Source organism: Euprymna scolopes, chromosome 40 (assembly GCF_053919585.1).
Source record: "Euprymna scolopes isolate OS-2025 chromosome 40, ASM5391958v1, whole genome shotgun sequence".
Taxonomy (NCBI): Eukaryota; Metazoa; Mollusca; class Cephalopoda; order Sepiida; family Sepiolidae; genus Euprymna; species Euprymna scolopes.
In genome coordinates, this window is record NC_136521.1 from 13,512,504 (window position 1) to 13,529,503 (window position 17,000).

The 17,000-nt window shown below is 35.0% G+C and overlaps 1 protein-coding gene across 6 annotated transcripts in view; it reads left to right on the top strand.

The window, feature by feature from the left end:
- LOC145265376 (inter alpha-trypsin inhibitor, heavy chain 4-like) overlaps nucleotides 1-17,000 on the top strand; it is a 109,595-nt gene that overhangs the window by 51,159 nt on the left and 41,436 nt on the right. For all 6 annotated transcript variants that reach the window (XM_080121168.1, XM_080121167.1, XM_080121164.1 and 3 more), the window contains 3 exons: nucleotides 1,758-1,918; nucleotides 2,850-3,141; nucleotides 11,934-12,619. In XM_080121168.1, coding sequence (XP_079977294.1) covers nucleotides 1,758-1,918; nucleotides 2,850-3,141; nucleotides 11,934-12,619 — 1,139 coding nt within the window. The remainder of the gene's footprint in view (nucleotides 1-1,757; nucleotides 1,919-2,849; nucleotides 3,142-11,933; nucleotides 12,620-17,000) is intronic.

A 17,000-nucleotide genomic window follows, 5' to 3' on the forward strand; every position in this document is an offset into this window, starting at 1 on the left:
ATATCGCATAGGATTAGCAAATCTCTCGACGGTGGCAATCTTTCTAGGGCAATTGCTCTTGACATATCTAAAGCCTTTGATAGGGTATGGCATAAAGGTTTACTTCATAAGATCGCTAGCTATGGTATAGCTGGAAAAGTCTTCTCAATTATTAAATCATTTCTTTCTGATAGGTTCATAAGAGTAGTAGTTGAGGGGCAAAAATCAGAAGCTCACAGTATTAATGCCGGTGTCCCTCAGGGATCCATCCTGGGCCCAACTCTTTTCCTGATCTACATTAATGATCTTCCAAATCATATCCTTACATCATTTGTAGACATTTATGCTGACGACACTACCATTTATGGTACCACATCTAAGACAGTAAACGAGCAAGTACTCTCCAATTCTCTCTCCTCTGATCTTGAGCATGTAGTACAATGGGGAAAGGAGTGGCTGGTTACTTTTAATGCATCTAAAACCAAGCTTCTCTCTTTACATCATCAACATTTTAATCCACATTTGTCATCAATTGAAATGAATGGCTCTCGTCTTCAGGAGGCCTCAAGTTTTGACAAGCTTCTGGGCTTGACCATTACTCCTGATCTTAAATGGAACACGTATATCAAATCTGTTGCCAAGGCCGCTGGAAAAATGGTGGGATCTTTCTATCGATCCAGTAGATATCTCACTGCTGATGCTATTCTCTATCTATATAAGAGCCAGGTACGTCCAAGGATGGAATACTGTTGCCACATCTGGGCAGGAGCTGCTAGAAAGGACTTGTCCTGCCTTGATAGAGTTCAAAATAGACTTCGTAGCCTCGTAGGAGATGTCCTTTTCTCCTCCTTACAACCTCTATCTCACAGAAGAGATGTTGCGAGTTTGTCTCTGATGTATCGTTATTTTCATGGAAAGTGTTCAACTGAGCTTCAATCTATGGTCCCCCCTCGCCAAACTTTCACAAGAAACACTCGTCTAGCTGTAAACACTATCAATAATTTCCCCCACTCTTTATCTGTGCCTAAACCTAAACATAGATTCCATGAACAAAGCTTCTTTCTTAGAACTGCACGCCTGTGGAATTGTCTTCCGTTTTCCTGCTTTCCGGCTGACTACAATATGGTTGTGTTCAAGTCTAAGGTAAATAAGTTCTTGATGAGCCGTTCCATATAAGTTATTAAATTTACCAAATTTTCATTACTAATGATTACTATATTGACCAACTTCTACTGTACACTCTTTAACCCTTATCCTTGAGTGGCCTCTGGGCCTTGATAATGTGGTGATGCCTTTGTAAAAAAAAAAAAAAAAAAAAAAAAAAAAAAATAATAATGATTAAAGAGAATTAAAAGATTTACGAAACCTTGGTCAAAGGTTGGTTGGTTGTTTTTGTTTTATGGCATATCAACCCTTTTCGGGTTATTTAATGCCGAATCCAAAGATTTTGAAGAAAATTTTTTTAATAGAATATATTTGTTGTTTTCAAGTCGGTTTCTATTTACCCCATAGTTGGGACCCTAACAGATACTACCACTCCGGGTCAGAGTGAACCTGGGAGCAATGGTAATTAAAGGGTGGCTCCACACTCCCTAAAGCCCGGATGCTGGGGCTTCACCACTGGATATAGTTTAAGGTCATATCCAGGACTTGGTCAAAGGTAAAGAGTAATGTTAGATGAGATCCCCATGAGTAGCTGCAGCATGGCGTAGACTGACACGCTAACCCTAATCCTCCACCCTAACTTTTATTTCTCTGAATTCTTTCTTTATTAATAGAACTGGAAGAAGCTACTATCGAGTATGTTGACTCGAAAAATGTCTACATTCGATACAATCCGAGTCCCAAGCAACAAAAGAACTACAGCGAAAGCGGAATTGAAGGACTCTTCAAAGTTGGTTATGATGTCGATCGGAAAGACAACCCGAACACAATTTACGTAAGTAGGACTCACACTATCAAACTCTGAAACATGAATGGAGACGGTGTATGTATCGACCGTTGAGTAGTTCACTGGTTTATATCTGCTGACCCCCAAAAGTTATGCATTTGTGATTTTTGTTGAGTTTTAATTCTTTATCTCACCTAGTACTAGCTGAAAAACCTCTCTCTCCGTAGGGGTTACTTTGATGATCGTCTCATCAGTAAGTGTGATTCTTAATGGTTCACACTTACTGAACACTTTACTTCTTTCTAGATTCCACCGTTTAGCTTCAAATAGACACAATCCTGAACACCTCTGTGAAAACGACCGGACACGATCCCCAACAACTTTGTCAAAACGACCCAATCCTTAACAACTTCATCAAAACGACCCAATCCCCGACAACTTTGTCAAAATAACCCAATCCCCAACAATTCCATCAAAACGACCCAATCCCCAACAATTCTGTCAAAACGACCCAATCCCCGACAACTTTGTCAAAATAACTCAATCCCCAACAACTCCATCAAAACGACCCAATCCCCAACAATTCTGTCAAAACGACCCAATCCCCGACAACTTTGTCAAAATAACCCAATCTCCAACAACTCCATCAAAACGACCCAATCCCCAACAATTCTGTCAAAACGACCCAATCCCAAACAATTTCGTCAAAACGACACATTACCAGAGTAACCTCGACAGTTACTCCCTGAACGAATCTGGCATCGGCTTTTTATAGCCCTTGGACGAACTCGTTTTCGCCAGACTAAGATATAGACACACCATTCTTGAGCACTTCTGCACATGCTTGTCACAATCCAGAAAATTCATAGTAGTATAAAGGGTTGGAAAGGAGTTAGGGTTAGGGTTGCTACTTCTTCTTTTTAGAAACGTTGTTATAAACAGTAATTTCTAATAACTTTTTCCCTTCTTGATCTTTCAGGCAGTCGACGGATACTTTGTCCATTTTTTTGCCCCCGATTCCCTGCCACCTTTGCCAAAGAACATTGCCTTCATGCTGGATGTCAGCGGATCAATGAGTGGCAATAAGCTGAGACAACTGCAGCAGGCGATGGTCACGATTCTGAAGTCTTTGATATTCGATCTCGACAGTTTCCTGATTGGCTATTTCAGTAATAAGGTTAATTGGATGAACGATGGTGTTTTCTTGCCTGCCACGAAAGCCAACGTTGCTTTTGCCATAAAGGAAGTCAATAGTCTTAATGCGAGAGGAGGTGAGTATTTTTATTTAAATTTATATACCAACGAATTACCGCTTACCAATGGCAACAGCAACTTTTAAAGTTAACGGATTTGTTTTGTTTTTTTGTTGTTTTTTTTTTGTTTTGATTTGCTTAAAGATAAAAGACATTTGAAAAAAATTAAAAACATGACGGTTAAAAGATCAAACAAGTGCAGTATGTTTTCTATAATACAAAGGGCAAAAGTCTGTTTAAATGTATGTATGTATGTATGTTTATATGTTTTCTTCTATCTATATATATAATAGGCAAAATGTGTGTTAGTGTGTCCACTTTTTGTGTATGTCCGCAAAAGGCTTTTTTCCAGGGGCGATTGATCGGCTCACTCCTTTTTAAAACTTTTTATATGCTGTCTAAATCATAATATCTACGACTTAAGAATGGGGGTCAAGTCTATCTTTAATTTGCCCGACTTTTACACGCTATTTTCAAGATAATTCGATCGCCATGTGTTGATTCGGCTTTTTCGTATAAAGGCGAAACTAATTCGAATCTAAAGCACTGTTGCCAGCAATCACGCCAAGAACGCCCAGAAGCAATCAGCTTTGATCAATGGAGAGTTTCTCCTTATATCAGACAATTGCTATTCAATTCGGACAATCCCCCTTTTATGGGGAGCTGGTTTCTCCCCAAGGGAAACAAAACTAGCCAAACTTGGGTAAAAAACTGCCCTGCAGTAAATGTTAATTCCGCGCTACTTCTGTTTGACCTCCATTAAAAAAACTGTCCCGCAGTAAAAATAAACTCCGCTACTAGTATTTGACGTCACTATTTGCAGACACCTGTGAATTCTGTTTCTACTTAAATAAATTCAAACGTGTTTCTGTTACTCTTTCTTGCTGGCCGAGCGGTTAATGTGTCACGTTTTTTTCGCACTTTATTTTCCACCTTCACCTCAAGGCTTCAGGTTCAATCCTACTTACCTACCAAAACTTTTTTTTATCCCCCCTCCCGCGACACAAACATCCGAGCAACGATTTTTTCAAGAAGTTTTAACATTGTTTCTTTTTATATAATATTTAAACAGGGTTCTTACTTCGCTTATTCTTTTGGTTTGATGATTTACCCTGCCTCGCCCGAGCACACACACCTCTAAACACCCAGGCAATGCCGGGTACCCCCGCTAGTATATAAAGGACAAAATGTGTGTTAGTGTGTCCATTTTTTGTGTATGTCTGACAAAGGCTTTGGGAGGGGAGGCGCTCGGGATGATCACTCATTCATAAAACTTTTTATGTACTGTCTAGATTATAATATCTATGATTTATGGACGGAGGTCACGTCTATCTTTTATTTGAACGACTTTTACATACTATTTTCGCGATATTTCTTGATCCACGAGTGTTTCTTTGGCTTTTCAGTATAAAAGCGAAACTGAATCTGTAGCTTAAACAACTTTCCTGGCACTCGTCCAGAAATGCAATGAGGTTTAATCAATACGGGGGAAACCCCTTATATCAGACAATTGCTAACTCCTCTTTTTAGGGGGGGGGACTGGTTTTTCTCTCCAACCAAAAAAAACTACCGCGCATCCAGAGTTGGTGAAACAAAACCAAAAAAAAAAAAAAACTGCCTCGCAGCAAAAGTGCATAATTTCATTCCCCTATGGCATGATGTTTGACCTCATTAAATTCACGCACCTGCCATCTAACTTTTTAATCGTTAAATTAAAACGGTCTTCATTCCTCTCCTGGCGTGATGTTTGACCTAATTATCTCAAACGAACATGAAAATATATAATTTTTTTTTTTTTACAAGAAAGTGTTTAGAGTAATATTTATTAAAATAAATTAAACTTTAGAAAGAAAATAAGTTTTACTGAAGAAAAATGAACATTGGTAAATATGAAGACTCATTTCACCCTCGGAAATTCCGTTTTTTTTTTTTTGCTTTGTTTTTTCTACAGGAAAAAAAAGGGATACTTCACAGAGAATATGAACCCTGCGTAAACGGGTTCTAATTTAATAGCTACTCCCTAGGGGTTTCTTTCACTTTCTTCGTATATATCTCGCCCACCCCCTTTTTTTTAATCGAGCGTGTATTTGACATATGATCGGTGGTTTTTTTCTAGTGTTTTATTTTTTAACTCTTTTTCCCAAACTTATCGTGTCAAAGAGAGTCGGGCGCCATTTTTTACTTTCTAATACATCGGTAAACACTGTATGTTTTTCGAGCTGAATAAACATGTTACATTAAATAAAAACACTAAAAACATATCCAGTTAGGTAGAAAAGTAACGTCGTATCTTGCCTTTGATAACATTTGTTTTGTTTTTTTGACAACTTTTTCGAATCTGTGTACAGTAATACAAACCCTTATTTAAAATTTAAGACATTAAATTATAACTCTTTTATGCAAGGTCCACCTTTCCCGTGAAATGCCAAAAGCGGTTTATATCAAAAATCGAAAATGAAAGTTTTTTTTGTTTGTTTTTTTCGGTCAATGTCAATAATACATCAACGCACAACTTAACCTTAAAATGACCATTTTTGTAGGTTTTAGGGTATGTTATAAACGAATATCACATTTAAAATTGGGGAAGGGAGAAGATTCAATTATAGAACTTGTATAGTTTTTAACAGGTGCTTCTGCAGTTGATGTATTATCGGCATTGACCTTTTTTTTTTTTAAATCATAAAAATAATTGTTTAATCATGAAAATGCGGGATTTCTTTTGAAAAAGTGAACCGGGTGAGAAAAAACAAAAAAAGAGGAAAAAAAAAATAGTTAATGCTTTGACTTATCCCCCCTTAAAGCTTGGCCACTTCAATTAAAAATTTGTGTAGAAGAAAAGATTTGTCTGTTTCACTTCAAATGAACAGATATCGTGACAGGTATTGTTGCAGGTACTCTACCCGAATGCCAGGCCTCTTGACCCACTCTTTAATATCTCGCCAGAGACGTTCAATATTTTGTGTATGTATAGTAGGGTCTTGATGGTCCACAAATCTTTTGGAATGGTTTACCATTCTATGTGTGTATTGTTGGCCGAAATTATGGTAAGCTTTCCAACAATCACTGTAAATAATGGAACCTGGCAAAACAAATTTTGTAACTAACAGGACTAAAGTTTCTTCATTTCTCCGTTCGTCTGGTCCTGTCAGAGCGAGCACGAAACTACGTTTCGAAACTCTATCTCTCCAAAAAGCCAAATTTGGCTCAGTTATATTTTCTGCGAACAATCAACGTTTCGTTAATTTCCACCTCGATGCCTTCGCCGCCGCCTATCGCGTTTTGGTATTGCACCCAATATTCGCACACCTCACTACAGAACGACCGCCAGTCAACCGCAGAACGGCTAGAAATTTGTAAATTCTCCATCACTGTTTTGTGATCCCACAGGTGGCTAAGAAAATGGTTAATAAATAATATTATCTTCCAGCATTCCATCCTGGTTTGCTCCAGGAATGTTCCTTTCGCGTCACTAACACTGAAGGAGCAGTATTTTCTTTTTTTTTCTTTTCGGCTCCACACAGTAAGTGGGAAAATATCCAGAGGGTGTGGTTTTGAAACCGAAAAGTAGCCGAAAATGTATTGGGGACCATATTTTGGCCCTTCTGGCTCCGTTTGGCTCTTTTTTGGCGTTTTTTTTATTTTTCCTAAATTGGAAAATCGAAAACAAAATGGCCGCCAGTGGAAACGATAGTGATTACGTATGATACTGAATGTCTTCAAATATGGATAACTAGTTGTTTGCGCAGAAAATGAATGCGATATTCGTTCTCAACGTACCCGAAAAGCTTTAAACGTCGACAAATTAAAGGTGAATGCTGAGGGGTCGGTAAACTAAAAAAAAAAAAAAAAATAGCTAAAAAATAAATATGTAAAAAAAACATGAAACAGTTATAGATTGTTTTAAGAATTATGTTGTTTTTTTTTTACAGTATAAAAATGTATCAAAATATAATTTTAGTTTTTCAATGTAACAAAATATAAATTTAAAAACATGAAATATTTATAGAGATTTAAGAATATATTTTTTGTACAGAAAGATTGTTTTTTTAGGGGTTTTTTTTACGGTAAAATTGTATAAACGGTTTGTATTACTATACACATAGATTCATAAAAGTTGTCAAAAAACAAATATATAAAAAGTAAATCTTATCAAAGGCAAGATAAGTTATTTTTCTACTTAACTGGATAATTTTTTAGTGTTTTTATTTAACGTAATATGTTTATTCAGCTCGAAAAACATAGTGTTTACCGATATATTGGAAAATTTAAAATGGCACCCGACTCTCTCTTTAACACCGTAAGTTTGGGAAATTGAGTTAAAAATAAAATATATCATACAAAATACTGTTAGAAACTCGCTCAATATGTTACTGTGACATGGGCTGACATATATTCGGTGGGTTTCTAACAGTATTTTGTATAGTTTCTTATTTTTAACTCATTTTCCCAAACTTACCGTGTTAAAAAGCGAGTCAGGCGCCATTTTAAATTTTCCAATACATCGGTAAACACTGTATGTTTTTCAAGCTGAATAAACATGTTACTTTTTTTAGTGTTTTATTTAATGTATCTAGTTAGGTAGAAAAGTAACTTGTCGTGCCTTTGATAACCTTTATTTTTTAAATATTTGTTTTTTGACAAGTTTTTCGAATCTGTGTATATAGTAATACAAACCCGTATAAACATATCTCAAAATATAATTTATTTGTCAATTTAGCAACGTAGAATTTTAATTGCATGAAACATTTATAGAGGTTTAAGAATATATTTTTTTTTGTACAGAAAGATATTTTTCACAGAAAGATTGTATAAACATACATCAAAATAAAAGTATGAGTTATCGACCCTGTTCTAGGCTGACAAACGCCCTCTATCGACCGTTCTTGAAACTAAAATGCACATATTCGCCTCGTGTCATTGACATGCAGAAGTGCCCTTTATTCTTATTTGCCATGATGGCATTTGGTGCAGTCTCTAGTTGTCAAAGATAGAAACTTTATCGTCCTAATAGATATAACATTATCATGGCAAACTTTTTTCAATGAATGTGTTTGTATAAGCCGAAAATTAGAAATTTTAAATGAATAAATATTTATTTAAAAAAAAGTGCTGCACGTGTCTGATCTTATAACCGTCATGTTTTGAATTTCATTTTCGCCGTGCTTCCTTACAGTGAATTTTTATTAATCTTATTTGAAAACATTTTGAATTTGTTAATTACTGTAGGACTGACCTGAGTCGAACCTAAAAGCCAAGAATTAGGACGAAAATAATACTATTCCCCAAGAAATAACAGTTTGTTAGCACCTCTCTTTCTCTTTTTCATAAACCGGACACAAACCGGCTAAAGAGCAATAAAAGAATGGTCGCTTATTCTTTATTTTGCATCACGTTCGCTGTTTTTTTTGTTTTTTTTCCCGATTAAAAAAAGTTATAACATTTAAGCAGGGTTATTACGTTCGCTTATTCTTTATTTTCCCTTTTATTTTGATTTACCCCCACCCCCCCACACACACACACCTCACCACACCCGGGCAACGCCGGGTACCCTCGCTAGTTTTAAATAAAGTCCCTCATCATCTCCCCCTCTCCCTCTCTCCCTCTCCCTCGCCTTCTCTCTCTCCTTAACCAATCCCTAGCCAGCATGACAGGCGAGCAGGCAGTACACTCTTAGCCCCGAAACCAACAAGACGTATATTGCCGGTGAACATTATTAACAAGAGGTGTACTCACTCCAAAATATAAAAAGGTAAATAAAGTTCTTTTCCTTTTAAAGGTTAACATTTATATTACTTTTATTATCCCACCCAACAACAACTAATGAAGACAAGTGCCAGCCAGAGTTACATTACCAGGAAAAAATGTATTTGGAAATGGAGTAGAAACAATTGTATGAATAAAGATATTTTTTCAAAAGTAAATTCGGAGCGATTATTAAATCTAATATATAAACGGCTATATGTCTGTCCGTTTATTGGTGTGCCTGTCTCCATATTTTCAACCTCTTCTATCTCTCCTGAAACTAAAAGTCGCAGAGCAACAAATGATTGGATTTTTTATGGACCATTCTTTTATGGGTCATTAGTCGGTTAAAATAGTTTTAAGGGGTCAAAAATGGGTAAAAATTGAAAAAATCGTGATACATTTTGTATATTCATCTTAGTCTAGTTTTAATCAGTTCATGTGCGTGTCACGTTGGAACAGTGGTAACGTCACCAGCTTTGAATGCTACAGTTTTGGCTTTCGGTTTCGATTTTAGCTGACGGCACTCAAATACTTTTTATTTTACTTTTGAAATCATTATTCTATAATAATTACAAAATCTGGACAAATTAAATCATATTTAAGCATATTTTATGACCAGGCAAAGCCGGGCACCCTTCTCTCACCGCTAGTTTTATATATATATATATATATATATATATATATATATATATATATATATATATATATATATATATAATGTAGTCATCCATATACAGTACTGTTTCGTTGTATCTAGACTAGCACCTTTCTGTAGCCGAGGATTGAACCAACAACCATCGCATTGATAGTCGACAGTTCTACCCATCGACCCATGCGCTCACAAATGACCTCAACAAATGTCCATTTTAAATATACATTCACCCATCACTTTTATAGTGCTCGGGCTGCTGGTTTTTATTTACAAACAAACAGCGAATCTTGCATTTATAGCCATTTAAGTAGTAAGCGATATTCATTTACGACAGTGCTCTACCCAAAGAGGGAGGGGGACTTAAAATATATGTAGTCATCCATATACAGTACCGTTTCGTTGTATCACAACTCGTCAGTGCAGCTAGATTAGCATCATTCCCTAGCCGAGGATTGAACCTACAACCATCGCATTGATAGTCGACAGTTCTACCCATTGACACATGGGAGCAGCACTTGATGTCAACAAGTGTCCATTTTAAATAAACATTCGCCCGCCGCTTTTATAGTGCTCGAGCTGCTTGTTTTTATTTATATATTAATCTTTTAATCTTTCATTTACTTCAATATTTTTACATCATTACTATATTTGGCTTAGCATACCCTTTACACGTATGTAGGGGAACCTGGGGCAAAACAAGATACTTAAGGGAAAAAGAACTGTCGAGTCAAAGGTAGCATTGACATATAAACCATATTCTGTGTATTGAACATTCAAAGTATTGGAAAACAATGCCACAACAACAAAAAGATGAGAAATTATTTTCAAAAGAAATACAGATGATTTATTCAGCTAACTGTATTATCCCGTTCTTGGGGCAAAACGAGACGGATCTTGGTCTGACTATGTCAGTCTTCACACAGTTCACAAATGCCAGGCTTAAGTAGATCAAACTGATTAATCTATTACCATAGCCCATAGAAATATCTGTCAGAACGTTAATTCTTGTTTGATAAATCTGTATCTTTTTCGGGAAAAACACGATTTCGGCAGAACCATAAAAATAGATCAAAATAGATAAATTTTTAATACTTACCCCTTTTTGATGTACGGGGCTGAATAAAACAATGGTAGACGTTGGCGGCAAGGCGTTGCCACGTGATCTCTTGATCAGACTCCTCGCGAAAGAGCTCTCTCTTTCTCTCTGTTTTAGTTATCTGTGGTGTCTCGTTTTACCCCGCTATCTTGTTTTGCTCCAGGTTCCCCTATGTGTTAGACTGCTTTTAGAAATTTGCTTCCAAACTGAACTATCTCTGGTCAGGTCTTTATTTATCCCTTTCATTATAGTCAGCTAACGTACTTCCAGCGTGGCTGTTACCAAAAGCGGTGACAAAGCAAATTAGTTCCTTCGCCTTTTTATCTCATCTGTATTTTGCACTCTTTTTTTATTACGTTTTTTCAATCGTTCTTTTAATTGGAAAGTTTTTTCGGTCCTATTTTAATTAATAATTATTGAAATTAGTTTTCTTTTTTTTTTTTTAAGAATTATTAAAAATACTTTTTAAAATCTTTTAAACTATGTAAATATATGGGAATATTATGTATTGAGTACGTTTTTTATGATGTTTGAAATTTTGTTATTTTTATTTCAATAATTTCATTTGTTATTTTGTTTTTCAATAATTTTATTTTTTATTTTTATTTCAATAATTTCATTTGTTATTTTTATTTCAATAATTTTATTTTTATTTCAATAATTTTATTTTTATTTTTATTTCAATAATTTTATTTTTTATTTTTATTTTAATAATTTCATTTGTTATTTTTTTTTCAATAATTTAATTTGTTATTTTTATTTCAATAATTTCATTTGTTATTTTTATTTCAATAATTTCATTTGTTATTTTTATTTCAATAATTTCATTTGTTATTTTTATTTCAATAATTTCATTTTTACGTTTTCATAAACATATTTATTATAAAATTTCAAATAAAATAAAATCTTTTATTTTTTTTTAAATTTTGTTATTAAAACTGCAAATAAAGACTAACTTATTTCTAGTATAATTTAAATTTTTATTATATATAGAGTTCTTTTCTTATATATTTTTTTAATAAACCGTTTCACAATAGAAATATTGAAGAACAATAAAAGTGAAGGAACTAATTTGTCTTGTCACCGCTTCTGGTAGCATCTATGTCGGAAGTTAGGAAGTACTTTTAGCTGACCATAACCGTGCCTTTTTCTAACATTACTAATATTTTTAGGCTGTAATAATAATTAAATTATTTTTTAACTAATATTTTTAGGCTGTAATAATAATAAAATTATTTTTTAACTAGGATTTTTATTTCGTTTTATTTTTACCCTGTTGCTTTTTTGGTGAATAATTCAATATTTTTCTTTTGCAAGGGACAAATATCAACTTGGCTCTTTTGGAAAGTGTTGAAAAGTTGAAGTCTGCAAGTTCCAGTCAGAAGAAAGACATACTCTTTTTCTTGACGGACGGTCAGCCAACTGTTGGAATTCAAAATACGAAAATAATCCAAGAAAATGTGAAAAAGGCCAATAATGGCAGTGTATCTTTTTTTATGTTGGGTTTTGGCAGTCATTCTAACATTCCCTTCCTCAAAGATGTCGCTACGGAAAACGGAGGGTTCAGTCGGAAGATTTATATCGCCGCTGACAGCCAGCTTCAAATAGAAGGACTCTACAATGAAATATCCAACATTTTGCTTAAAGACCTTACAATAACTTACCTTGATGAAGAAGTCGAGCCACAAACTCTCACTCCAACCCACTTTAGCAGCGTTTTCGGGGGCTCAGAGGTTGTGACCACTGGACAACTGAACTCAAACTATACGGAAGAACTGACCGTTCAAATGACAATGACAAATAGTTCTGGCACGGAGACGGTTCAACTTAAGTTTGAGTTGATTAATTTGAATAGCGAAAATGCAAATAGTCCTAACCTGACAGAACTGAGTTCTTTGTCTGAGATCACACGGAATACCTGGGTTTTTCTCACTTTGAAGAAACTTTTAAATGAAGACCGGACCGAGGAAAATACGGAAGAAATTATTTCATTAGCTTTGAAGGTGAGTGTAAAATATAGTCTTTAAAAAGGGTAAGAAAATCCCTTTGGAAAGGGTATAAATCCATAGGTTTAGTACGTTTCGGTCTGTAGCCAATTCAGCGGGGAGGAGGGACGATTAGGCGTCAAATTAGTGCTTCGTCTTTATAGATAACTTTTTTTTTTAATTTAGAAAATTAATTTAGTAAACGAAGATAGTTATTTTTCTTGGAATAAAATTGGAATAACAATTAAAAATTTAAAAAAAGATAACTTGATTTAAAAATAACTGTATTTATTTGAAACACAACAGAAAAAAAATAACACTCCATCGTCAAAAAACGAAAAACATTAAAAATATTTTAAGTTTTTAATCTTTAAAAAAATAAATTATCAAATAATTAATCGGAGTAATGCAAAAACATAATTTTTCCTTAAAAACATTAAAAACTTTGAACCGTGTTTAAAACACAACACAAAACAGACATTCAGTTGGCAACAAGAAATGATATTTTCATATTGTTTTTTTTTAATTAAAAAAGAATTAAAAAATATTCTTAAGTTTTTAATCCTTAAAATAATTACTTATAAAATAATTATCCAAAAAGAGTTTTCCAAAAACATAATTTTTCTTAAAAACAGTCAAAGTGATATATTTTCATGTTTTTCTTAATTTAAAAAAAAAAAAAGTTATAAAATCGTTATAAAAATATGACTGGTGTGAGCGACGCTGAATTGTCTTTCTGCTGAATCGGTCAAACCAAAATGCGCCATTCTCTAAATCCACATACCCTGACCCTCCATTATCATTGATTAAACATGGTAGCATGCTCGTATTCTTTAGACTATTGTTCTCATTTTGAGTGTCATTTTCACAACGTTTCGGTCGATGTAACCTCCGACCTTCTCTATGTGTATCTTGTTGACTCAGGAATGTTTCTGTCGAACTCGGAAATTTGGACAGAATTTCGAACGGACCCTTTATTTACTTCACAGGGTTAGCATGCTCTCGTTCCGTCAGCCATCAAAAGGGCATAAATCCATATACCCTAACCCTTCATCATTGGTTTAACATGCGTTTTACATGATGGCATGTGTTGAATTTCCAAACTAACCTATCTCTGCCCAAGTCTACGAACATGCACTTATGTGTCCATTGCACGGGCTGTAATTGTCCCACTTGTTGAAACAAACAAATTCTCCTTCCATACAAAAACCACAACACCAGTTTAAAAACAAATAACATAATGTTCATTCTTTTTCTGATTATAAGTGGTAATCGTTTTCCTAAACTGAATAGCAGATTTGGAAAATGAGTTTTGCCTGACCAAAATATATAAGTCCCAGTAACAGTCTTTCAGCTAAGAACCCCACAAAAAACACCGGCCGACTTACCATCTGCTTTGTGAAAAACCAACTGCCTCCTTGACCATCCAACTTCAAATGCCTGTCTCACTCCAGGAAGGCCAGATCTTCTTTAATACCTTCACGTTTGACTAGAAATCTTAGATACTGGCCTTTGTTAATCTAGGAACATTACTTTGTTCAAATAAGTTGGTTTCAGCATGAGATACTTATTTTATTTCAAATAAAAAAAAAAAACATCTTTTGGGTGGCCAGACTCCAGACAAAGATATTTTCTGTTCTTGACCCCACCTCCTTTAACCAAGCATCTATCACCTGGCAAGTTCCATTTTAAAAAAAATTTCACACTTTTGTACCGATTTTCCCCAGCTAAAACCCAAATACAAAATTTCGCATGGGTCCGAATACCCTATATATTAAGTTTCATGTCTGTATACCAAAAAACTGACAGAGCAGTTTGGTATAAAAAATTTCTTACACAAATATATGTATGCATACATAAATATATATAGAAAGAGGTTTGTGTTTACTATAAACTTTTTACGCAAATATTACACAAGTATAAATCACGTAGAATATCTGCATGAATATAATTAGATGTATAGTTAACTAAAGATGATCATTCCATAAGAAAACCGAAAAAAAAAAAACGAATAGGGAATTGATTAAAATGAATGTTTAAAAGAATATGCAAATTAGCTAGATCCTTTGCAGATGAATTCAATTCCATGACCCACATATAAGAAAATTGTATTTTCTTTTTAAATAAATAGAAAAGAGGCTTGCCTTTTTTCTGTTGTTCTTGGCCTTCGGGCCAGGATCAACGTGTAGTATCTGTCTGCAGATGCTGCACTTAAGGTAATTTGTCCCAGTCAGTGGAGGGGAAACCCTCTATACTTGGACAATTACTATTTTTGGATCCAACCAGAGCGCCCCTTTTCCTTTTTTTTCGGGGAACTGGATTAACCCCACTTTAAAAATGACCTTGTGTCACATTTTGCTTTAGTGGGAAAGCTAATAGATACTAATAGAAAAAAGTTTTTTAATATGGATATTAATTCACACACAAAAAAAAAAAAATTATAGGAGTGTAGATATAAAAACATCTCTTGGATGGCCAGACTTCGGCCAAAGATATTTTCTATTCTTGATGTCCCCCTTCCATCTTTAACCAAGCATTTATCACCTGCAGCGTCTGCCATTCATATGCTTTCATATAAAGACTTGTCAATTTAATCGGCCCCACTTTATCAAATAAGTTTCAGCCCCTGTCTCATCGCTGCAATTTTCATCACTGTGCCTGTTTTACAAACATTTTAATGGCATGTGTTCTGATGAATTGTTTTACTTGTGCCCCTCGATGTACATATCCCCGACAAACCCGCTTAGCAATAAGATCTCACCCCTTCACTAGTTTCTTCCCTCGAACAGCTAGACTTTGGAATTCCCTTCCTGCTGCCTGCTTCACTGACTGTACTGATATGCAGAAGTTTAAATGTAATATAAACAAATATCTTGTTAATCATTCCTAGACATGACCCCAAATAGCAACCCCTTACGTCCAAGTGGCGATATGCTTTGTAAGGGGGTGAACTTGAATACAAAAAAAAAAAAAAAAAATATGCACCATTATGACATGCAGCCCAATGCATGTTTATACATCTTTATTCATCCCTCTTTCTCTCAAGTCCCTACTTATCACTTCCGGTCCATACTTATCACTTTCTCCCATGTTTTCCTTGACCTGATCTTGCCAACTAACGCTGATATCTTTCAAGTTGATGGTGTTGGTTTTGTTATTTAATAGTTTTAGGTTGGGTTTCTTTATCACAGCTTGCATATTATCCGTGCAGCGATAGTTGAACTTGATGTTGCATTTATGAGTTTGTGTTGTGTGCTGTTTCTAAGGCAATTAAATTAAAGAATTATTACCACCACCATCGCTGTCATCGTCATCATTGATATAACGTTTATGTTTATCACTTCCTTAGATGTTTTCCTTGGTTTTACCCTGTAAACTGACCCTGTTATCTCAACTGGTCTACATTTACTAACCCAAACATTTTCATCCATTTTCATCATAAATTTCGACTTAATGTTTGCTTTAAATGGTGGCATGAGTTGGACAGCAATAGTTAAACTTAATGTTGTACCTATTTATGATTTTGTGTAGTGTGTTGTTTTTAAGGCAATTAAATTAAAGAATGGCGCCCAGCATTTTACCCCAAATTATCATCATCATTATCATCGTCGGTAAAGTTCATGCTTATCACGTCACTTGCTATATACGTTTAAAGGGAAATAACTCAAGTGAAATTTGTTTAAGTTTTTAAATGGACCTTAGAGCTAAAAAGAACACCATTTCGCCCATGCAAACAGATGGCGAAATGTTCACTGTGTGCTTCATCCTAAAGTCGTGATTTTTTTTTTTTTTTTTACAAAGGAGTCACCACTTGTCAAGGCACAGAGGCCACTCTAGGATAAGGGTTAATGGGTATACATTAGTCAATGTGATTATAGCGTAGTAATCATGGAAAAGTGGAAATTTTGTAAATAGGATTACTTAGGAATTCATCAAGAACTTGTTTACGTTGGACTTGAAGACAATCATATTGTAGTCAGCTGGAAAGCAGGCAAATGGAAGAGAGTTCCACAGGCATGCAGTTCTAAGAAAGAAGCTTTGGTCATGGTTAATACGTTTAGGTTTATGTACAGATAAAGAGTGGGGGGAATTATTGATAATTTCATCTAGGTGAGTGTTTCCCATGAAAGTTTGGTGAGATGGGACCATAGATTGGAGCTCAGACGAGTACTTACCATGAAAATAACGGAAAAGCAGGGAAAGGCTCGCAACGTCTCTTCTGCGGGAAAGAGGTTGCAGGGAAGAGAAAAGGGTATCCCCCACTAAGCTACGGGGTCTCTTTTGAACTCTGTTGAGGCAGGATAAACTGCTTCTAGCAGCTCCTGCCCAGATGTGGTAACAGTACTCCATCATTGGCCATACCTACTACGGGGAATTCTACAGGGAATTCTACGGGGAC